We start from the raw sequence: 25,013 nt of genomic DNA, 5'->3' as shown, positions 1-25,013 counted from the left end.
TATCGTATTATACAAAATAAATAAAAAATTTCTATCAGTTTATATATACTTTAGGGGTAACTTCAATGCTGCATTTCTACTACATATCATACCTAAACCAGATTAAATCATACACTTATAGAATGTTTTAAACTTTATTAGATTCTTATAAAAATAACACTAAGTAAATAGCTTTTTAACTTTTCTATAGCTATCAATAATTTTTTGATGCTGCTCATTTATTACAATGTTTGGTTTAGAGACTGTGCACTTTTCTTTAAAAGTATCGACATCTAGTACAACTGGTTGTAATTCTTTCTTAAATGAGTTAAAAGGACAATCAAGAGCACAGTCCCGTACTGTTATTTTCTTAATATCATCGTTATTTTTGCTATACACATTGACATAGAAGTCGTCGAAAAAGATATTTCGTCGTAATTCAATATAAATTGTACTTGCAAAAGCTGGAGAGTAGGGTACACCAAAATCAATGAAGGTATTTAGGAGTGCTGCAATGTTGGAATCATGTCCACTGTATATTCGATATTTTTCTAGAGCCAGTGGGTTTGAGACCTTAGCATCAAGATATTCTACGATCTCATTAAGAAGTGGTCCAGAATCTAAAATTAATATTTGTGTTAGTTATGCTAAGGAAATATAAGGATTTTATCTGAAAATCAAATATATCAGAATAAACTTACTTCAAATATTATATAATCAATATCAATAGAGTGAAATTTTTTTGAGCTAAAATTAAAGAACATCTAAAAACTGACTATAGGTATATTAAAAAAACTACTATATCCTCCTGAGACCTGAGCTCATTCTTTTTGTTTTTTTTTTATTAAATAGTAAAATTCGTATGATGTTGATTATAAAAACACATGTAAATTTTTCTAAATTTTTATTTTGTTGTTAAATATGAAAAAAATTATGTCCATTCAAAAGGACATCAGGATCGCATCAATACAAAATTATTATAAATGAAACTGTTTAAAGCAATTGTTATTTCCCGTTAAACATAAAAATATGTCACATGATTCACAATAAACTTTTGTTTTACCCTTGCAACCTGGAAGCTTGCATCTAACAGAATTTTTTAACTCGGATGCCATTGCAGGAATGTGTTGTATCTTTCTTTTAGTAGAAGTTTGAAGTGATGGTCTAGGATTGGAACTGTTTCTAGTTACTAATGTTGAAGTGTTCCCAAAATCAGAATTTTCAGAAATGTTGTCTTTAAGGAGCAACTCGGAAACAGCTATTTTAAATTCCAGGAACTTCATAACGGTTTTATTAGCATCACCAAGTTGCTTATGGTCATCTCTGTATAGAATCCAAGAATTGGCAATCGCAAGATCAAATAAGTGAAAAATGGTTTTGACTGTCCATTTTTTACTTCTAGCTCCCATTCTATAATAACTTATCATCCTGTCAATTAAATCTATTCCCCTCATGCATTCATTATACTTTTTAACAATGTTTGGTCTAGGTACCTCAATATATCGGGAGTCCTTTTTTGACCACCGCTTACATTCATCTGAAGGTTCTATTTGCAATGCAGTTGACGCTAGCATAACTGATTTCATATCATACCATTGTACTATGTTAATTTTTCCATCAGCTCTTACATCCTGCTCAGATGAACCACGACCCAATCGAGTCATCACCTTATCCGATGTTACATGAACTGCTTTGGGTATTCTGGATCTCATTATTGTACCAGTTAAAAAAATATTTTTGTTTAACATGTACTCAAGTAAAGGTAAGGTGGTGAAATATCTATCGATGAACACATGTGTTCCTTCTAATAACGTTGTATATAACTTAATAACTGCGGATGGACCAACACCTAACTTCTTAACATCATCATCATTCTGCAGAAATGTATTTTTCCCTTGATAAATATCGAAGTCTAATATTAATCCTTTGGGAGTGGCACAGACAAAATTTTTTAATCCTTCTGGGTTAGGTTTACCTCGAACAAATTGTTTCATGTTACACACGCCCGTAAAAGGTATCATTTGTTCGTCCACAGCAACCTCATTGTATCTTGGAAGTGTCAAGCAACCTCTTCGTATTCTGTCAACTAAAGGCCGGATCTTAAATAATTTGTCAGCATTTCTTTGATCTTGAGGCACATCAGCGTCAATAACTACTTTTAAGTTGCTCCTGATTTGAAAATATCTATCACGAGTCATGGCTTGTGCAATGCTGTTGATTTTTGTTGTCTTAGCCCAAAACATTCTAATTTGTGGATAATTCAGACAGGACATTAGAATAGATATTCCAAAAAATGTTTTCACCTCCGTTAGAGTAACGTTCAAAGGTTTTCCTTTTTCTTGCAAAAATTTAATATTTGTACAATTACAAATATTCTCAAAATCTGAATCATCAAAATACATACCGACATAGTTTTCAACTTTCCAATTTTGCCTCTCGTAGACTGTATCGACAATTCCAGTAAAGTCTATATGCTGAGGGACAAAAACACCCATTTTTTCCATGTATTCCGGTTCTCCTTTTTTTTCGTTCACTGAGTGGCACGTTATCTAATTCATCTTCGGGTGGCATTTCTGTATCTTGTTCATCATCTGTATGTTGGGCCGAATCTGATTGCTGAGGCTGATACGATTCTTCATTTGGATCAAAGCCGTCATCAGAGTTTTCAGAATCTGAAACGTCTATATCTGAATTTTCCAGGCATTCAAGAAGTCTTTCAATGTCAACTTCGGGTCTTAAATATTTTTTATTACCAAACACAGCTGAAACAAAAAAGTCTAATATAATATTTTATGTATGCCTAAGGACCTGACGTCCATAAAAAAGGACATCCCCGTTTTAGATAAAAAACAATTTAAAAATGGTTTGATAAGACAACTACATCGCATGAATGCATTTATAATATCCTAAGTTATTAGACTAAGCAACATTTAGGTTAATAATCTAATAAAATTAGCTACTTACCATCAATTGTTTTTCGATAACTGCTCGCCATTTTTGCCACTTGAGATTAACAGGTTAACTAAGTTATAATGTGGTCACAGTAATACGGCGCGCTGTTGTCAGGGTCACTTGTATATACACTACGATGGACCATGGGACTCGGCGCTGTACATTTAGTTCTTTCCAAAAAAATATATAAAACGTAAATGTCCGTTTAATTGGACATCAGGTCTCAGGAGGATATAAGTCCAGTTGTCAAAGATTTGACCTCTAAAACTAATACGAACAGGCTGAGTTTTGCTCAGAATGTCATTTTTGGGACCCCAAAAAATATGCAAAAACGGTTACCACTTCTACATCACGGCTTTCCCCTAAAACTTGTGTTCTTTGGAATTTTACTTTTTTGCAAATAATGTGAAATATCATATTTATTAGTTAATGCAATATTTTTTTTTACAGTTGATAATATTTTAATCCTCATGCTGTGGCTGAGTACTCATGCTTTGTACTTACCGATCAAAAACTGGTTACTTACTATTTAAATGGGAATAAGCCACAATTAAAGGTTAAAGTACGTTTATTGACGTTTCAATTTCCACTTGTGTCCACGTCAATAAACGTACTTTAACCTTTAATTGTGGCTTATTCCCATTTAAATAGTAATTACTTTAAAATGCCACAACAAAATAGCTTCAGAACAATATTAAAAAACTGGTTACGTTTAAAATCAATCTAAAATAAAATCAATGGAATTTTTTTCCGAAATAATTTTTTGAAATAAAAATTTGAGAGCATTAATGTTAAAGAAACGTGATATATAAAAAATACACTCGCTAGGAAGGCAAAATAAATAGGACAGTTAAAGACAGGTAAAAAAGCTTGAAACGCGGTATACGTATAGACTTAAGGCTCCCCATAGATGTACCTGTATGTATGACTATACTTGAAAAGTTTATTGTGCGAGTATACCAAATATCGAATGGATCCACAGTCGAATCTATCAAAAGTTAGATATCGATATTACCGATACACAGATGGAATTCAGAAAAGAATCAGGTATAAAAGAAGCTCTCTTTGCCTTGAACGTCCTAACACAGAGATGTCAAGATGTTAACCAAGAGGTACACGCCTGCTTTAAAGAATTTGAAAAGGCCTTTAACAAAGAGTACGCCACAATAAACTCAAAGAAATCCTGAAGGATAAGAACATCAACACCAAAGACATATAAATTATATTAAATCTGTACTGAAATCAGCGAGCTAATATAAAAATAGAAGACAAACATCGGACGAAATAGAAATACGTAGAGGAATACGACAGGGTTGTATATTGTCACCGCTCTTGTTTAATATCTACAGCGAACAAATATGCCAAGAAGCTCTCTCACATGCAAACGAAGGGATAATAGTCAATGGAGATGTTATCAATTTCGATATGCTGACGATATTGTGATAATGGAAAGAACAGCGGAAGATCTACAACATCTAGTTGAAAGTATGAATGAGATATGTAATAACTACGGCATAAGGATGAAAGTCAAAAAAACCAAACATATGACCTTCAGTAAGAATTCAATACATGATACTAGTATCGCAATAAACGGTACCCAACTCGAAAAAGTAAGCAAATACAAATACTTGGGAACCCTCATGATAGAAACAGCTATGAATTCAGCTATGAACTAGAATGTTAAAATGCTATGTATTCAGTACTTTGCTTTACGGTGTTGAGGCATGGACTCTTAAACAGAGGAATGTTTAAAATCTTGAAAGCTTTGAGATGTGGTGCTACCGCCGGAAACTAAAAATAAGTGGGGTGGATAAAATTACAAATGAAGAGGTAATACGCAGAATAAATAACGATCCAGAAATTATACTGAATATAAAAAAGAGAAAACTTGAATACTTAGGCCACCTGATGAGAGGACAAAAGTACATATTCCTACAAAATATAATGCAAGGAAAAATCGAGGGACGCAGAAATCCGGGCCGTAGAAGAATGTCCTGGATGAGAAATTTAAGAGAGTGGTTTGGCTGTGCCACTAACGAATTATTCAAAACAGCAGTAAATAAAATTAGAATCGCCCTAATGATATCCAATCTCCGATAGGAGAGAGGCACTCAAAGAAGAAGAAGATGCCAAATATATGTGTCGACAACACACGTACAAGTATACATGCACAAGTGCGTCAGTTTAAAGTTAAACCATGTCATCGTCGGACTACGACAACGTATTGGCCGATGCTGCAGCAGTTGTACTTCTTAAAAAACAACGGAAAAAACGTACAGTTTGGTGTAAGGAGTGGCTAAAGAAGAGAAAAACCTGTGCACATTTCACCTCAAGCACTAGGCCACATTATTCCTGGGACGTGTCGTGTACTATCTTAAGTGCTGAAAAATTATTTAAAGGTAAAAAATAAAACAATTTAAATTGACGTTCGTAAAACTGTAGTAAAATTACAAATTAGTAAAAGTAGATATAAAAGAAGCAACGGAGGTGTTAAAATTTTCAGTCAGTCCTAGCTGTAAATGACGATGGAGACGCACTATTAGAAGATAGGAACTCCACAGGTTCGCTTGTAGTATTGCTATTGATATTGTTCGGGATCATCATTTTCGTCCACTGTGCCACATCTTCCGTGTTGTTCCATTCTTCTTGCCATATTTTAACTGACCTTTTCCTTTTCTGTCTTTTCTTGGTCACAGTAAGGTTTGGGCATCTTCTCTCATAAAGCTCTTTTCTTTCCACCGCCAAAACATGCAACGGAACACATCCAATGATGGTCCATAAGGCTGCCGCAGACACAGTCCTGTAGGCGCATGCCACTCGCAACAGACTTGTTCTGTCCACTCGTGTTATGAGACTCCTATAGGCCGTTATCTCTACCGCCACGCTCCAGACTAGTGCCGCGTAAAGGACGATCGACTGTACAACACCGTGTAAGACTCTCCTCCTTTCGGATTTGGGTCCTCCAATGTTCGGCATCACCCTCCCGAACGCAGCGGCACTATTCGCAGCCTTCCGGACCACCTCCCGCACGTGCTCCCTTCATTTTTCATTCTGGTGCAATGTCACTCCTAGATACTTTACTTGTTTCTTGGGTGTAAGGCATGCTCCCGCACATTTTAATTCAATATTTTGCCTGTTCCTTGTCCCCTTCAGAATTATGGCTTCGGTTTTTTCTGTCGCAAGTTTCAGTCCGTAATACTGAAGCAGTAAATTGTCTAATAAGTTAACTAGGAAAAGTGTCCGAGTATCTAACGAAGCACTTTGTTGTTTATTAGCAAAAAATAGGTCCACTTATTATCTTTACCGACGCAAATGTCCTATATGACGTGTAATTAGCGAATCAAAGTTCATGCGGTATCCATGTTTATTATGGTAGTTGGTGAGCTACTACAATACACCTAAAATATTAAAATAAAACCTTATACCTACTTCCGAAAAAATTGCTACATTTAAATAACTAAATAAAACAATCAACCCTATAAATATCCATATTTTCAAAGATATAAAATCTTACAATTTGGTTAACACCGGTATTTTAATTGTATTAAAATACTTTTTCATATTTTGAACAAAGAAGTAATATTTCTATAGATATAAATAAAATATAATATAATTCAAATACTTACAAAATTGCTGTAGTTCAAGTGAATCAGTTAAAGACTTATAGCCAATCCCTGCCATTGTTGCTAAGGGTTCAGGATAGACCTTACTAGCCCATTCAGGCAGTTTATAACCAACACCATCTTCGATCAGCAAGCAATCATGAACTGTAAGAGCGCTCATAAAATCTGTTACATTATCGCCAGTATGTTCAGTTAAATATTCAAAAACGCTTTGATATTTATTTAAAAGGGCTGCATATTCTTCTTGTTGCCATAAGTCAGCAAACAGTAGTTCATAGTTTGGACAGTCAAATGGATTTCCATTAAATACATGTGGATCTGCTTGATGAAGCGGAATCGGCTGCCAGTTAAGGTTTTCTTTCCAGACGTTGTTACCTACTGCTGGAAACATACCATAAAGATTGCATTGGCCCGACATATGGGTCCTGTGTACGTCGGTTGTAGTAGCGTATAATACACTGGGATCGTATCTTGTAGGAAGAAAATCTGAATATAATTTTCGTGTATATTGACCAAGAGCTTCGTGTTGACGCTTTCCTCGCTGAAAGTAATAATAACAAAAGACAAAAGCTAATTATTAAATGAGATTAATATTATGAACAAATTCTACTAAATATCATTAATTAAATATTAAAATGTGAGTTTTATAGTAGTACATATGCGCATGCAGTTTTTGCTCTGAAAGCTTTCTTGACTTGACAGCAGCTAGTTAAAAACTTCTCGTGTAATTGTTTACGTTTTTTTTGCTAGCTTATAGAACCTTTCTATATCCTAGTCCTTTTCCTTACCCAGGACAGGGGGTGATTGTTTTTTAAGGATTCCTAATCTCACTATTCAATGACACCTATTCGTCCCCCAAGAAAATAGCCGCAACTATTTTTGCACCTGATTTGGCAGATATTGAGACTATCTATCGAACTTCGAAGAAGCCTGGATGTTAACGCAAGCGATCAATAACACGAATTTAAGTGCAACACACTGAACTAAAATTCAATAACCAATGCAGGAGACGTTAACACTACCAGGTATAAGCCTTTAACATGGCCGCATTTAGGATTATCTTTTCGTTTTGCCAGAAATGTTATCTTGTAAAATACGAAATTTATATTTTAATTTTGCAAAAATGCGACAAAGAACCTATTTACTTTTAGTTGATATCCTACAATAGGAACCATTTATAAAGGGCGAAAAAAAAATAAGAAATTATTTTTTTTATATCAAAAACGGAAAACAAATTTTATATATGGGGCGTTTCCAGAAAATATAAGTTATATTTATAATTTTTGTTGTAGTTGTTTGTACGATCCCAAAAAGTGTAAAGATAGTTCATTCGATTACATGAAATCAACTTTAACTTGAGAATATCCGTCAGAAAATTATATATGAAAACTATATGGGTATATAGTATTTATTCTTACAGTAAATTTTGCCTTTAGAGCACTAAAAACAATATTTTACTTTTTGTCCTTAATTTATGTTATTGCTTGTAAAATGTTTATTTTTAATTTGACTTAGCATTTCGCTGCATTAATAAGTAAGTGGTTCTTTATTACCTTACTCTGGTTAATTATTTATTTTAATGATTATTAAAGTACTTTTAAAATATTTTAGATAATTTTTAGTAGCTTTTTAAACTATGTTGTAATAATCTTTAATAGAAATGACTAATATTTGTACTTACGTTAGTTAGCTCACCGCCAAGATCTTCCCAGTAGGAAGCATTTGCATACGGATCAGTTGAGTAAAATGTAATAGGTGATCTCTCTCCATGCCTAAAGATCTAAAAATAGACATATTAAAAGATGAAAAAAATATGATTAGATGATTTCAATTTCTGTCTCTCTTTTAAATTGTGCCACAGCCTAAGTCGGATGCTAGCCTCCTCCAGCATCCGCCTCCATACATCCCTTTTCTCGACTGCCTTCCAGTCATCCACTCCCAATGGCTTTCTAGCCTCGGTTTCCACCTGTTTTGTTATTATCCATTTTTATAAGGTATCCTGCCCACCGTAATTTTGTATCGTATTATCATATCACACTGTGTATTAGTTTTAATGCTTAGATTTATAAAATTCTTTTGTACCATTTAATAATCTGTACTGCAGCCGATAACTTTTATTCAAAAGAACTTTTTGGACATAAGCTTCTAAAGTCGTCAAAAAATCATAATAATGAAACGACCATTAGCAATTTCCAAATTATTGGTTAAATCATTTAAAAAATCTCAACAGCAACGCAAGTTGAAAAGTAATCTCTCTGATTAACCATAAATCTACTCAGGTAATTTTACCAATGAAAGGAGAGTTGAAGGTTGCGAAATGTAAACAGGTCTTTCATTTACGTCGAGAGTCAAGGAAGCGATTTCTTAATTTTAAGAAACCGTCATGTCATGGGCCCAGCGTTATTTAAATAGGCGAGTTGAGATCAGTTTGAATCCAGCATTGAGTGAGCTCGAAGCCCCTGTTCACGCTAACTGCACTTCAAAAAGTTTAACCTAGTCGAAATATTAATTTGTTTTACCCAACTCGTGTCCATCGCTTCACCGACAAGTTCTCTAGTTTTTTTAGCACATAAATTCAAGACGACTAAATTTCGTAAATCAGCTGCCGTAAGCAACTTATCGGCGTCCAAAATAGCAGTTGTAATTGTCTAAATAGACTTGTTAAAACGTTCTTTGCGAAACTTTCATTTGTACCATATTTCTGGGTGGGCCTTCAAAAAATTATAGATCCATCCATCCAATGGCACTACAGTCCAAATCGGGCCTTGGCCTACTTCAACAGGCTTCTCCAATCATCTCGATTTGCCGCTATTCTTTTCCATGAACGCGTTCCCAGGCAGTTCCTGGCATCCTCATCGACTTCGTCTTCCCATCTCTTTTTAGGTCGTATCATAGATAGATAAAAAATCATAGATAAGTGAACCTATTTCCCTAAGGCCAAAACTACATCCCAAGGAAAAAACCAGCGGCCTATGACTGGTGCGCGAAACAAAGACATCAGGACGAGGTGTAAGGACAAACACACCTGCATCTTCGCACAATAATAATATATAAATAATATTGAAAAGTACTAACAAGTTTTCTTGTTTTTTCTGTCATGATCCAATTTCTGCGCCATATGTGACTTTTGATCGTATGATGGTTTTATATATTTTAAACTTCACGTCTTTATGCATGTCATTGGATCCAATTACCTACGATAGAGATATGTACGCTGTTAGCAAGCATTATCCCTCTCCTTGCTTCCTTTGCCCCGCTGCTCTCCTATTTTCTGTACGCCCAGGAATATTAACTGTTTCACAACTTCAATATTTGCGACGTCTATTGTCAAATTTTGCAAGGTATGTTGTTTTATCGTTGCTTTAGAACTTTAGCTTACATCTACATTATTGACTAGTTCAATTTCTTGCGCCTTTTCTTCTAGTTTTACACAAAGTTCTGTGATGTGTCTCACGGTTTTGTCCATTAAGTTTACATTATCTGCATACATCACAATATGGTTAGAAAACATAAAACCGAAAACATGGAAAGACTTATTATTCAAGGAAAGGTAGAAAGCTGAGGATTACGAGAAAGATTACCAACAAGATAGAGAAATATAAAAAATACCTATGCATGAGTTAAAAGAAATGACCAGAGACAGAGATTTTTTTACACGGAAAATGCACGACATTAAGATGACCAGTACACTACCTCAGGGAGGCCAGGGCTGAATAGAGAGATATATATGTATAGTGTATTTTCTGTAGGGGTTCCGTAACATAAATTATATATTCTTGTGTAAAATATTATCTTTTTGGTGATGTTGCTAGTACAAAAATAATGTAATACTTATTAAAAAAAGGCAGAAATAATTCAAATGCATGTTTCCATTTACCTGTACAAGAGCTACTAGTTCACTAGAATCACTAGCTGCATCATTTTCAATAACTGTGAATAGTATACACAGCAGAGCAATACTATTTATTGGCAACGACATGATAAACACTTAAAATTTAAAAACGATGTACGTGTTTTATAATGATTTACCTAGAAATTGATTTATAGCTTTTTAATGACTAGGAATTGGAAACCTCTCTTAGCTTAGTCCTTTTCATATTCACTTATCTAAAAAAATGTAAACCTAAATACAATTGACATTTTAATCTCAAATAATCAATACAGGATTATTTCAACCTGATATTACGGTATCAAAAATTAGAATGTTGGCCTTAAAAATAAGTTTGGGAAAAAATTATATTAAAAGATTAATTTCCTCTAATTCTCTATATGTATCTAGATTCTAGTATAAATAATAAGCGTAAAATTTTAAATCAGACGACAAAAGAGATCTTTCAGTTTTTTCTAAATCTTCTTTATTTACTTTAAGCTACCTTTACTCTTATAATTTTTTGTCACATCCTTAATAACTAAAATAAAACATATATATATATATATATATATATATATATATATATATATATATATATATATATATATATATATATATATTCAGGGATTCTACAGTATTCACTGCCTTCCCTGATTCAACCGTTTCCATCTATCTCTGTTCCCATTCTCCATCGTTTGGGCCTCTCTTACTCATGGCGTCGTCTACTTCGTTTCTCCAGCATTTTCGGGGTCGTCCTCTTTTTCTCCTTCCTATGGGGCTCCATTCGGTTATTCTCTTTATCCATCTGCTGTCGCTAGTTCTTCTTACATGTTCATACCACTTTATTATTTTTTGTTCTATATATGTTAGTACGTATGCTTTTATTGATGTTCTTTGCTTTATTTCGTCATTACTTCTATCCATTCTTGTTACTCTGCAGCATCTTCGCAGGCGATCCATCTCTGTTGCCACTATCTTACTGCTGTTTTTCTTGTATATGATCCAATTTTCAGCTCCATATGTCATAATACTTTGCACCAATGTTTTATAAATCTGTGTTTTTGTCTTCATATTTAGGTGTCTATCCCACCATACTGAGTTAAGTTGTCGGATTTCTGTTCTTGTTTGTCCTAATTTTTTTCCTCTGTTGTTGCCCTGATTGCTCTGTTGTTTCGTGATTATAAACCCCAAGAATTTGAATTTATCCTTTCCTTTGATTGTTACTTTGTCATCAATCTGTAGATCTTCTATATCTTCTTCACTTGTAGATAGGTTTTTTTTTGCGAGGTTAATATCTAGGCCAGAAACTTGTAGTTTCTTAATCATGTAGCTAAGGTCGTCTTGGTATTGTGCAATCACTACTTGATCGTCTGCAAAGCTTAACGTATATAGGTATTCGTTCCGTACCGGTACTCCCATGCCTTCGCATTTTCTTTTCCATGTAGTCAAGGCTTTCTCTAAGTATATTTCGAATAGGGTTGGAGATATAAAGCAACCCTGCAGGAGCCCTTTTGTTGTCGTGAAGACTCCTATGATTCTTGTTCCCATTTAAATGGACACTTCATTTTCTTTATACAGAGCTTTTGTAGCTTCTATGAGTTCCGTCTGTATTTCTAATTTGTACGTTGCCTCCCATAGTTCTGACCTTGGAACAGAGTCATACGCCTTTCTTAGGTTCACTATTGCCAAATGTATATCTCTATTTGTTGCTTTTCTTTTTTCCAACAGTTGTTCCAGTGTGTATATGTGGTCTATGCATGATCTTCCTGACGACAAGCCTGCCTGATCCTTCCCGATTTTGCCTTTAATCGCTTGCTCTATCTTTTCTCTCAGTATCTTCCGATATAATCTTTCTATTGATGCTATTATGCTTATTTCTCTGTATATAAATTCTAATAATTTTTGGTCTAGACGTTATTGGTATAGTTCTCTTATTGATTGTTCTTGGAGTAGTTTTGTATTGTATTGTTTTTCTCTTATAGTGTTAAACGGTTCTTCTGTAGGGGGGGTCTTGTTATGTTTCCAATTAATGCCCATTTTTGCTGTAGTAGTCTATAGTCCGTTCCACATTCTGCTTTTCTTCTGACTCGCACATCTTTGATCTTTATTGTAGTATCTTGTTTGATTATTATGTAGTGTATTTCGAATAATTTAATCAGACGTTCTCCGTTATCATTTTGTTCATCCTCTCCAAATCTCCCCACTACTTTATCGTTTTCTTTCCCTCCGGTTTTGCCGTTAAGGTCTCCTGTTATAATTATCTCCACGTTCTTCTTAATTAGCTCTATTTGATGTTAAAGTTGTTCCGTAAAATGTTCTTTTTCATCTGTTAGTGCATATACTCCGAGTATCACTGTCTCTTTACCGTATACATATGCATTTTAATTATTCTCTCGTTAATTGGTTTCCATGTTCTAACCCTGTTCTTCCACTTATTTTTGATTAGTATTCCCACTCCTGCTTTTGCTCTACATTCTTTATTAACTCCAGCAGTGGATATGGTCTTCTATTGTTTCCGTTCCATTTCCTTTCTTTTTGGTTTCTGTTGTTACTAGTATGTCAATGTTGCTTTCTCCAAACTACTTGATCACTTCCGTCGCCTTTTTGTTCCATCCTTGTATATTCCATATTGTACATATGAATGTTCCATCTTTTCTTCGTTTTGATTTTTTTTCCGTATCCAATGATGGGCTCCCTCTACCAGAGGTGTGGATTTCCACCCGGGGATGTGTTTCCGTATTTGGCTTTTTCATCTTGAAATTTTCTTTCTTCTTAATCCTATGTTTTTCTGTGTGTTAGGTTGCTAATTCCTAACGCTCCCCCGTTTGTAGGACCTTTATTTCAGCCGCCCATTCTGGATCAGTATTCTTGGTTCTTCCGCCCTCTAAAATAAAACAATTTGATAATATTTAATACTTTATTTAAAATTATGTTGGAGCAGGATCGTTAGAAAATAATTTATGCAAAGTGGCTTGAAATTCTGCCTGTGATAAATATCCACACATTTCCCTTAATCTCTTAACGTCTATCATAACATCTTGTAGAGCTGCTTTAAACTGTCTAAGGGGACAATTGTTTTTGCAATTTTTCACTTTTATTGCTGTAATTTTGTTTCCGTTTTTAAAGTAAACATTAACGAAATGTCCCTTTGTTGTTTTTCGGCGTAATTCTACATAAAGGGAACTCGAAAATTCTGGCTTAATGGGCGGATCAAATGCACCTAAGGAATTTAATAGTGCTACCAAGATGGTATCGTGGCCGCTGTAAAATCGATACTTTGGAGTGTGCGATTTTTTTGTAGCTGCTCTATGTAAATATCTCACTATATCGGTAAGTAAAGTTCCACAATCTAAAACAGAAAAAGAAAAAATGTAGATAGCTTAAGGGATGGGAAATTAAACTTTTAATGATCTATTAGTAAGTTTTTTTTCTTATTTGTTATATAGGTATCATAAAAAATATTAGCATTTGTTAAATACTAATTATTAATACTAATACATTATATAAAATAAAAAAATTATCACCATTATATAGCTCACTATGAGCCAAATCTTTTTTAGAACAATTTTATATTCTTCCTTGTTTCTGGATGTTTTTTAGGAACGTAAGCTTTGATTTTCTTTGGGTTGTCTTTCCACTGCTCGTCAAAACTTTTTCTGAATGTTATGTTATTTTCTTAACTATGTTATGGGAAGATCTCTATACAGGCCAGGAGCCTTGCAGTCTCTCATTAACAGTGTAAAAGTATATCAGAGCGATGTAATTGCACTTCAGGAAATAAGATGATTGGGAAATAAAATATTAGAGAAAAAGAATTATATGATATATTATAGCTGCCATCCAACGGAACACAAATTAGGAACAGGATTCATAGTCAATAAAAGAGTAAAGTACCTCATAATAGACTTCTAACCTCTCAGCGAAAGATTATGCACACTAAGAATTAGAGATAAATTCTTTAAATATTTATTAATAAATGCCGATGCACCAACTAAGGAGAAGCCAGATGAAGCAAAAGACCAATTTTATAAACAACTGGAAAATATATACAACATTGTCCTAGAAATTACGTAAAGGTCTTAATAGGAGATTTTAATGCAAAGATAGGTAAGGAGAGGGAATACATGCCAATCATTGGAATTCACAGTTTACATGAAGAGTCAAACAACAGCGGAACTAGACTAATACAGTTATGAACACGATGATGGCCAGCACATGCTTCAGGCACAAAGTTATACATAAGGGAACATGGAGAAGTCCAGATGGGAATACAGTAAACGAAATCGACCAAGGTTGACGCCATTGGTTGGCGTAAGACACTTCAGCGACGCGATAGACGTACGTGCAAGACGCGGAGCGAACATAGACACAAACCATTACCTATTACATGCTAAACTAAGAGCTAGAATATCCAATGCAAAGAAGGAAAAAAAGAAAGCTGGAAGGCTGAGCGGATATCGTAGTTGAAGATATTAACAACTATTGGAGTCAGTGTAGAGCCATATTGGAAAAAGTGGCAACTGAAGTTATCGGAAAGCAAAACCGTAAAAAATTAAGGTCAGATTGGTACGATGAGGAATGCGCACAAGCAATGCAAAGAAAAAATCGGGCATATAGAAGACTCCAAGGGTGAAGAACGAGACAAACAGAGGAAGAGTATAGGCAGCTAAGACGAGAAGAAAAACGAATACTTAAAAAAAAAGAAGAAAGAGCTTATAGAGATCCAACTAAAAGATCTAGAGAGCTATAAGGCACCAGCAGAAACGTAAAAGTCCTTCAAGAGGATTAAACAGAACAGGAAAGAATTCAAACCAAGATTATCAATCATTAGAAATAGAACAGGGGAGATCATTGGTGATCAGGACCAGATACCAGAAAGGTGGACAGAAAACTTCGAGGAAAGGCTAAATACAAGAGGTGAAACAGGGCTCCACGAATTAGAAATAAAACTCGAGAACATGGACGACGAAAGAGAGAAAGATAACATCCCAACAGAGGTAGAAGTCATCCAAGCTATACAAAAATTAAAAGAAAACAAAGTTCCTAGGGCAGATGGCATTCCTTGAAAACTTTTAAAGCATGGCAAAAAACCTGACATACTGTATATGTAGACTGGTAGAACTGATCTGGAAGCAAATAAAGTTGCCAAAAGACTGGAATGTAGGTATAATTGTACCTATCCACAAGAAAGGAGATCAAACAATATGTGACAACTACAGAGGAATAACCCTCCTAACGTAACATACAAAATATTGGCATATATTCTTTACGACCGACTATCGGGATATTGTGAAGGCATAATAGGTAAATATCAGTGTGGGTTTCGTAAAGAAAGATCAACGACCGATCAAATATTTCTTCTAAGGCAAGCTCTGGAAAAAAAATATAAGTATAACATTGATACTCATCACCTGTTTGTTGATTTTAGATGTTCCTATAATAGTGTTGAAAAAAACGCACTGTACAAGGCCATGATAGAATTCAGCATACCAGTACACTTAGTAAAATTGGTGAAAGCAACCATCTCAAGTGTCGAGTGTAAAGTTAGAATGCAGAACGGAGTTTCCAGAAAGTTCCAGTCTCAGATAGGACAAACAAGAAGACAGCCTATCATGCCTTCTATTCAATATTGCACTGGAGAACGCGATAAGAAAATCTGGAATAACAACCAAAGGAACTATCATTAATAACAGCGTACAATTACTAGCGTACGCCGATGACATCGACATTATTTCAAGAAGAAAGGCGGACGTGGTCAAATCATTCAAGGCGCTTGAAGCAGCAACAAAAAGAATGGGACTTGAGGTTAACACCAGTTAAATGAAGTATCAAATTATATACAAGCAGCACAACCCAAAGATCTAATGATCGGAAAATATACTTTCGAATGAGTAAGAAAATTTAGATACCTAGGTTCACAAATTAATTAGAATAATGCAGTAAAAGCAGAATATAACAGACGGATATATCTGGAAAATAGAGCCTATTATGGATTAAAAAAGTTTTTAACAAAAAGCCTAGTTACAAAAAGAACGAAACTAGTGATATATAGAACTCATATCAAGCCCATCCTCACCTACTCGTCGGAAACATGGACGATGACAAAGAGCGATAAGGAACGTTTAAGATGCTTTGAACGTAAAATCTTCCGGCATATCTATGGAGGAATACAGGAGGGTGGATTATGTCGTAGACAATATAATATAACGTTCAATATAACATCTGTGCAGTATTTTCGCACTGCTGCAGATAAGATAACAATTGCCATGATGATCGCCAACATACGTAACGGATAGGCAAGAAGAAGAAGATTTATTTATTATATATTATATTTATATTATTTATTTCATATTGTTATGCTTTATATTTTTTAGTTAGTTAATTCTTGAATAAAAATAATTTTGTTATATTATCACTCAATACTCAATACTTATTTCTACTTACAAAAATTGAATGTTTTTCCGAAATTTGAAAAAAACTGAAAATATCTCGGAAAGTAATGAAATGAGGTATAGGGTATTCTGTATAAAAATAAAAGAGTATCATAAATACAATATTTTTATAAAATAAAATATAGGGTAATTCATTTAAAAAAATTGAGAAAATCTTAATTTTGTTTTGTAGTTCACCCTGTATACAAATTTTTGTCAATGATTTCAATTAACCTTAATTTAAAAACTACAATATATTGTTTACTTTATTATATAAAATAAATACTTAATTGTCTATATATTCCTTCTTTATATACGTGGTGTTGATTTTATAGGGATTTCAAAGTAAAAGGGCCATAACTTATTAAATGCTCTGTATAGTTATGCAAAACCTAATACTATAAGAGCAAGAATAATGAGAAGAATATAAATTTACTATACCAAGTAGTTATTAATCACCCTGTAGAATTCCACATATTTTCCAAGTATGGCGAATATCATTGCCTACATTTTTTTTTAAATAAGTTTTTTGGATATTCCATACCATAATGGAATTTGTTTAATTTCTTAATGTTCTGTATTTTAAGAACGATTTCCTAAGTAAAAATAGAAACGTTACAATAAACTAATTTTAATGTAAAATTGTGGCTTACTGACAGTAAAACTAATAAACTGTATTATTATTGCACAAGAAAATAGCTTCAGAAAACATCTTAAAAACAAAAACGTTTATATAATATTGTATCAACAATATTTAATACTCACAAAATTGTTTAAGCTGAATGTCTTCAGTTAAAGATTTGTAACCAATAGCTGCCATTGTCCTCATTGGTTCAGGATATATTTCTTTTGTCCAATCTTGCAATTTATAGCCATACTTTTCTTCAACAAATAGACTGTCATGAAGAGTCAAAACCTTTAAAAAGTTGTCAATTGGATCACCTGTCTTTTCACTCATATATTCAAACACAGCTTTATACTTCTTAAAAAGTGGATCATATACTTTAGGATTTCGGCTATATACTGTACCTAAAGCTGTAATATACATTGGACAATTGTAGGGATGATTGTGAAATATCCTTGGATTAGCTTGATGCAGAGGAATCGGTTGCCAATTGAGACCTTCTTTCCAAATGTCTTTGTCTGCAGCAGGGTAAAGACCATATAGGAAACACTGACCTGACATATGGGCTCTATCTACATTAGTTGTCAGGGCATAAACAAAATTATTATCATATTTTTTAGGAAAAAAATTAGCGTATCGTCTCTTTGTAAATTGCCCAATTTCCTCAGCTTCCCGCATTCCTTGCTGAAATAGTGCAAAAAATATTTTTACTATTATAGAAGATTTTAACTTTTAACTAAGAGAATAACTAAATAATCCTAAGTCTAATGTTCACGCATATCTACTCCTATTAGATCGTCATCGATCATGAGAAGAATAGCGACGTAAATTGTAAGATCTATTTTTAAATTTGCAATCCTGTAAGAAAAAAAAAATGTTGCAAATCCCTAACATTCCTATTTCTAACATATTCTAACATAACACATATTGAAGCAGGTTTTCAAAGAAAGCGAAAAACATCCGTTGCTTTTATTGACCTTGCTGCATATGATACTGTCTGGAAACAAGGACTAACTAATCCGTGCCATCCCGTGTCAAAAGGTAACTAAATTCATTGATAGCATGCTCAGCGATAGACCTTTTTGAAGTTACAATGGGCAATTTTAAAGGGGCCAAATCAAGCTCAGCAATAAACTGCCACAGGGATCTGTTTTGACATACTTACTGTTTAATTTATTCATAGCAAACCTACCTGGGATAACTGCGCAGAAATTTGACGAGTGGGCCATTGCAGCAAGACATAATAACATGGATATTGCAGAAACAATACTAACGAATGACCTTGCCGTTATGGGAGAATACTTTTGCAAATGGCGGCTATGGCCCAATGCAACGAAAACCGAAGTTTGCTGTTTCCATCCAAATAATGCCAAAGCCAACAAAAAAACTCTCCGTTTACTTTGAAAACAGACTGCTTACTCAAAATTCAACACCAAAATATTTTGGAGTGACTCTGGACAAAACATTAAGTTTTAAAGAACAGCTACAAAGAACTACAGCAAAACTGAAAACGCCAAATAATATAGTTCAAAAGCTATGTGGTATTACATGGGGTCCTCAGCCTCCGTACTCAGATCATCCGCCCTCGGACTTGTATACTCGGCGGCTGGATTTGCTTCCCCGGTATGGCTCAATAGCAAATACATGAAGATTATTGACATCTAATTAAACCAGACAATGCAAATGATCTCAGGTCATTGAGATAAATTTCTGCGATCAGGTAAATGAAAATTACTAAGTTCTCGGGAAGAATCGCGTTGAGGATTTAAAACTAGATGTTTTGCCTCTCATTTTGGAGCCATTATCAAGAGGGATATGGTTCCGTTCGAGTTCGGAGTCTTAATCTACCTACTCCTCAGTAACTCGACACTGATGATGATGATGATGATGATGATGATGATGATGATGATGATGATGATGATGATGATCATGATGATGATGATGATGATGATGATGATGATGGTGATGATGATGATGATGATGATGATGATGATGATGATGATGATGATGATGATGATGATGACAATGATGATGATAATGATAATGATGATGATAATGATGATGTCTATGATTTATATGTAATGATTTATACGTTATCACTAAATTTATAAAAAAAAATATACCTACATGGGTAAGCTCTCCGGTAGGTGCATCCCAATAAGATTCATTTTTGTATGGGTCATTTTTGTAAAAATTTGTTGGTGTTCTTTCCCCATGTCTAATAATCTAAAACATAAAAATTCTAAGCATCGAAATATTTTTAATCTTAGTTTAACTTTTATAGTTGGACAAAAAGCATATTAATGAATATTTGCATGCTGAAACAAAATGTAGTGAAACAAAAAAGACCAATCAATCATAATCTAAAATCAACCACAGAATACTTCTATTGCCACTAAAAATAAAAAAAAACGCATTGTATAGTGACTTTCTACATTGATGCAGTCAACAGAGTGAAATAATATAGAGCTTTCTGCCTACACGACGAGGTCTAAAATATGGGCTCAATGATTATTATGGCAAAATAAATAAAAACGAACAAAAGTACAATTAGGTGATGGATTCGACCGTTACTTGATAAAAATTCAATTTATCTAACAATAAATCACTGAATCTTTTCTTTTTAGGACTTCCAAAAATATCATAAATGGACTTCAGGTTATCCTAGATGATAACTATATGTGATTTTTCAAGCTCGGCCGCTTATTTTTCACTTAAATCTATCTCGGCCTACTTAGTTCTCAGATTGCTGTTATCAAATCCCTTGACACAGGATACAGCTTACAACAAAAGGTGATTAACTCAGTTTACAAAGATACTGTCATACTGCATTTTAAGCTCAAATCACATTCTTCTTACAAAAAAACGTGTAATTAAGCGAAAACTTTGCAGGTTTTTTTTTAAACTTCACGAAAATGAACGTTACTACTCAGTGGCTGCCATTCTTCTCCAAACATCGAAGTTCCGTTGACCCAATTCGGACTCACACAATGAAAACGACTGATCTCGCGGCCTGTCCATAAGAAAGTAACATCATTCTCTGGTCCGCATCAGCGGAAAGATTCTTGTTTATTTCCTGCGAAAATATCTAAGCGAAACCAAGATCAATCGAAAAAAAAAAAATATTTAGAATCTTTTTTGGTATTTCATGATATATGGGGTAAATCGAAAATTCTACAAATATAGGAAATTCCTACAAGGTGTTCTATTTAAAAAATTATATGTAAGCTTTATCAAGTAATTATATTAATCAATCTGTAGAATGCGGCATATTTTACAAGCCTGGAGAATATCACTACCTATATTTTTTCTAAATAAGTTTTCTGGAAATCTTGAATTTAATGGATTTAATATTATATTGGCAAGTGCTTAAACCATTATATTTGTTTAAACGATATTACAAGCTACTGATTCATGGTGTAACATTTGACTTTACTTGATTTTATAATAAGAAATTAGATATTTAAATTTTAGTTAAACGTCACTTAATCGGGACCCCCAAAATTTCTTAATGTGGGCCCCTCTTTTTTGTCTTGTAAAATTAAAATTTATAGATAAAATTTTGCAAATATCATGCTGAAAACGAAGACATTGAGATCATGGTCCTCTTCGAATATTTAAAGTGTGATTGACGCTCTTCAAAAAAAAAAGACAATAAGCTTAAAAAAAAAACCAGTACCGTAAAGTGTGCCAATATCAACTCTGCAACAACTGACCAAAAAAAATATGGAAATCCCTTGGATGTATCTTTAACAAAAGTTGGTAGGCCACCGGTTTTTTCAAACAACTTGACCATGAACTAGTTCTTTATTGTTTAGTCATCATTTTAGCATCATTTTTTGGTCTTACACGAACAGATTTACAAAGAATGGCTATACAACTAGCTAAAACAAATCACGTTCAGCACCTTTTCAAATATGAAATGGCTGGGAAAAATTGGCAAGCATATTTTTAAAACGCCACAAAAAGAAGTTACAGAAAGAAAACCAACTAGAACGTCATTTGCGAGAGCTGTAGAGTTGAAGAATTTAAGCGATCCATTGAAACAAGGAGCTAATTTGGTAACCATATTTGCGGTTCATCCCTCAGGATAGATACAAGCAAATCTGTGTACAATGTGGTTTTAACACTTTATAGCATTTGTAAAATCTTTGGAAGAAAATCCTGTCCTTTCCATCTTAGACGGACATTGCAGTTACACTCAAAATATTATTTTAATCTATTTGGTCAGTCAAAACTATGTTTCAATTATATCACTAGCTCCCCACTCATCACACAAAATACAACCACTTGCCAGGATATTCATGAGGCCTCTAAAAGTCATGTACAGCGAAGAAATTTGACAATGGTTATGACATAGTAACCTAGTGCTTGTGATGTAATGGAGCTTTTTGGGAGAGCCTACGTTAAATGTCAGAAGGCTGAGATAGCTAGCAATGGCTTTAGATTTACAGTTTACAGTTTCAGAGTTTTTCTATTAACAGAAACATATTAACGGAATCTGAGTACATTGTGGAGGCATGTAAGAATTAACAGTTTGCTCCAAATTCTACCATTTCTCAGGAATTACACGAGCATAGAGAGTTAACTACCAGCGAAACTGAATTAAATGATGTTGAACTTGACCTAGCTGTGCCATCCTCAGAGAAACAAAACTATACCCAGAGCCAACTTCAGAATGAACATAGCAAAATTCTTTTCATACAAGCCTATTTCGTATCAACCCTATACCAAAAATTGAGAAAAGAGCTTCTACTAGGGGACGTAAAGCAACGAGATCACTTATAGCTTCTTTTACTTACAAATCGCAATTAGAAGAGGCTGCAACAATTGGAGAGGAGAAAGTACTAAGGCCAGTAAACAATCGACACGTGGTACAGGTCATGATTCGAAATGTCTCCTGTTACAAAGAAAAAGGAAGCTAAGAAAAATCTTAAGTTCAAGGGAAACTCTAACTCTATTTATGAATTGACCATATCCTCAGGTTCTAGTCAGAAATTCTACCAGGTGTATCTTCCGTCACAGCTGAAGACGATGCGGAGTGTTTGTTTTGCTGTGTTAAATTTTCAGATGACTGTAAAGAAGAGCGTTGGGTTAAATGCTGTATGTGCTCCCTATACATTTTCTCAAATAATTTTTTAAGAGCCAACATTAGGAAACATTTTTCAAACTCACAAAAATGCAATGTTTAAGGAAAAAATTGTTCACTCCTACAAAACTTCTGTGTTTATGTATGTAACGCCAACGGTGGATTACAATATAATATTAGTAACAATAATTTTTAAACGAATAAGATAATAAAAACTATTTGATATGGTTTCATTATTCATTGTTAGGCATGTATTTAGATATGTATAAATAAGTAAAATAATATAATCCTTAAACTGAAGAAACTTATTTGTTTTAAAGTAATTCAAGGATAAAATTTGAGGAAAATAAATATAACCTGGCAACACAAAAATTATTACAACTACGTATCTTAAGTTATAAGAGATTTACCTTATCAATTGTCAATCATCATTTAAAATCAATGTTTTAGCTTGTAGGTACTAAAACTTCTTTGAATGTCTATAAAATACTATACCGAACTTTAATATAGACTCCAAAAATTTGGATTTATATTCCTCATACCCTTTAATTTAATTTTGGACTGGAGCCCAGGGTTAGTTATAGTTAAAGGTTAAAGGTTTCTCGGGGATGAAAATATATAGGTTCAAAATAAGTCCGGAAATAGATAAACTGACTAATTATAAGCAACTTTTAATGTTTTTTTACTAAGTCGATACTTTTTTAGTTAACTTTGTGAGTGAAAACGTTCATTTTTTAAAATAAAATCCATGTTTTCAGACGGTTTTTCGCAAATAACTTAAAAAGTAACTATCTCCACAAAAATTTTCTTAGTAAAAATGTAGTTTATAAAAGTTATTTAGTATTGAATTATTAAAATTATTAAAATTATTTATTCTATATATAAACTCTAGAACGACCGAATCGATTTGGCTAATTTTGATTTTGAAATATTTGTAGAAATCCAAGGAAGCTTTAAAAGGTAAGAAAATATGATAACATTGTTGGGAAAATTCTAGAAGCAACAATTTTATTTCCCCATATAACCAGTTATGGCTAAAAATACTGTTGTACTTACTTGAACCAACGCTACCAAATTACTGCAGTCAATAGTTACATTTTCTTCAGAAGTTACTGTGAGGAATATATAAAACAATATCACAATTTTCTTTAAAATTAACATTTTTTGTACACCTATATTATATACGCACTAAATATTTTACCATACTACAAATAATATTAAGTTACTAGCTTTGAAAACTTTAATTTAGTAAGTCAAATTTAATTCCCAAGTAAATCGACCTTGTCTTATCATAATTTGTATTTATTTTATGATCATATAAATAAAAAAGAACTTTTGTTCTAGAACTAAATTTAATTTAGTAATTTTGTAGTTTATATTTTAGTACAGGATGTTGCTACAATAGACCGACAATTACCTCCTCCAAACAGCGTCAATAATTCGTGAATTTTGATATGAAAATATTAACTTCAACTTCTAAATGACTTAGTTGCTGAGAAACAAACACTAAAATAGAGAAATGAATAACTATAATGTAGAATATAAGATATTATTTCAATTAATTAAAAGTTTGAAATCAAAAATTTTCCACCCAGAAAAACATCTTATCTGTATTTTCAAGACTTTACAAGTAAACCTTTAATTAATTCTTTGATTTTTTTGCTGCTGTTTTGGTGTACTAAAGACCACGAATATTTTTCACCTTTCTCATAACTAAGTTTTCCTACTCTGTCAGTGGATTTTTATATTAACAGAATGTTCCCTTATCCTTTATTTTGACAACTTGCTAGCGAAACAAGAAGCTGACATAGATAGAGGGATAAAGTTCTTAGTAAATTTCACCTCATCTCTGAGACCTTGACGATTTTTTAGTTATCATCATTATCAGTGGCATTACAGCTCGTTATGAGCCAAAGCAAGCCTTCTTCAGAACAATCTTCCATTCGCCCCTGTCTCTGGCAACTCTTCTCCATGCTTTTACTCCAATGGATTTTAGATCATCCTCTATGTTATCTTGATACCTAAGTTTTGATATTCCTCTGGCTCGTCTTCCCACTGGTCCTCTTCGGTCGAAATTTTTTCTGATCGTTGCATCTTCATCTCGCCTAATTACATGTCCTGATTTTTTAGTTAACCAGGTAGTAATTCCCCCTGTTACGAATATTTTTTAACATGGCTTGTAAATAAAATGATTATAAAGTTAAGGCGAAGGGTAATTGTTTGTGGATTTATATGTTCCAGGTGATAATAACACATAAATTTTCGTTTTCTAATGTTACTGACAATATCTTCCAAGTGCTAGTATTTTGACGTTTTAATTTCTTTAAACTTAAAATCTTTAACGAAACTCTGTCTAATAAACTAATTTTTTATCCCTCTGAATAGAAATAAGTATTCATATGTTCCAATAAAGGTGCACGTGTTCGTTCCCTAGGGAATAGAG

General features: G+C 33.5%; 2 protein-coding genes across 2 annotated transcripts; both read right to left on the bottom strand.

Annotated features, from left to right (window-relative positions):
• Window positions 1-115: 115 nt before the first annotated feature.
• On the bottom strand, window positions 116-10,590 carry LOC140437623 (prostatic acid phosphatase-like). Its single transcript, XM_072527238.1, has 4 exons — window positions 10,432-10,590; window positions 8,236-8,334; window positions 6,558-7,095; window positions 116-599 (listed from the first exon to the last, which is right to left on the bottom strand). Exons 1-4 carry the CDS (start codon window positions 10,531-10,533, stop codon window positions 160-162), a joined length of 1,179 nt encoding a protein of 392 aa, XP_072383339.1. The 5' UTR covers window positions 10,534-10,590; the 3' UTR covers window positions 116-159.
• Window positions 10,591-13,323: 2,733 nt separating this feature from the next.
• Window positions 13,324-23,815, bottom strand: LOC140436251 (testicular acid phosphatase homolog). The gene is made up of 4 exons (XM_072524949.1): window positions 23,627-23,815; window positions 19,609-19,707; window positions 17,622-18,165; window positions 13,324-13,774 (listed from the first exon to the last, which is right to left on the bottom strand). Exons 1-4 carry the CDS (start codon window positions 23,729-23,731, stop codon window positions 13,353-13,355), a joined length of 1,170 nt encoding a protein of 389 aa, XP_072381050.1. The 5' UTR covers window positions 23,732-23,815; the 3' UTR covers window positions 13,324-13,352.
• Between the last annotated feature and the right edge of the window lie 1,198 nt (window positions 23,816-25,013).

The sequence above is a fragment of the Diabrotica undecimpunctata genome, chromosome 3, assembly GCF_040954645.1.
Source record: "Diabrotica undecimpunctata isolate CICGRU chromosome 3, icDiaUnde3, whole genome shotgun sequence".
Classification (NCBI taxonomy): domain Eukaryota; kingdom Metazoa; phylum Arthropoda; class Insecta; order Coleoptera; family Chrysomelidae; genus Diabrotica; species Diabrotica undecimpunctata.
Note: the sequence above shows the minus strand (reverse complement) of the source record. Positions and strands in the feature narration are given on the sequence as shown.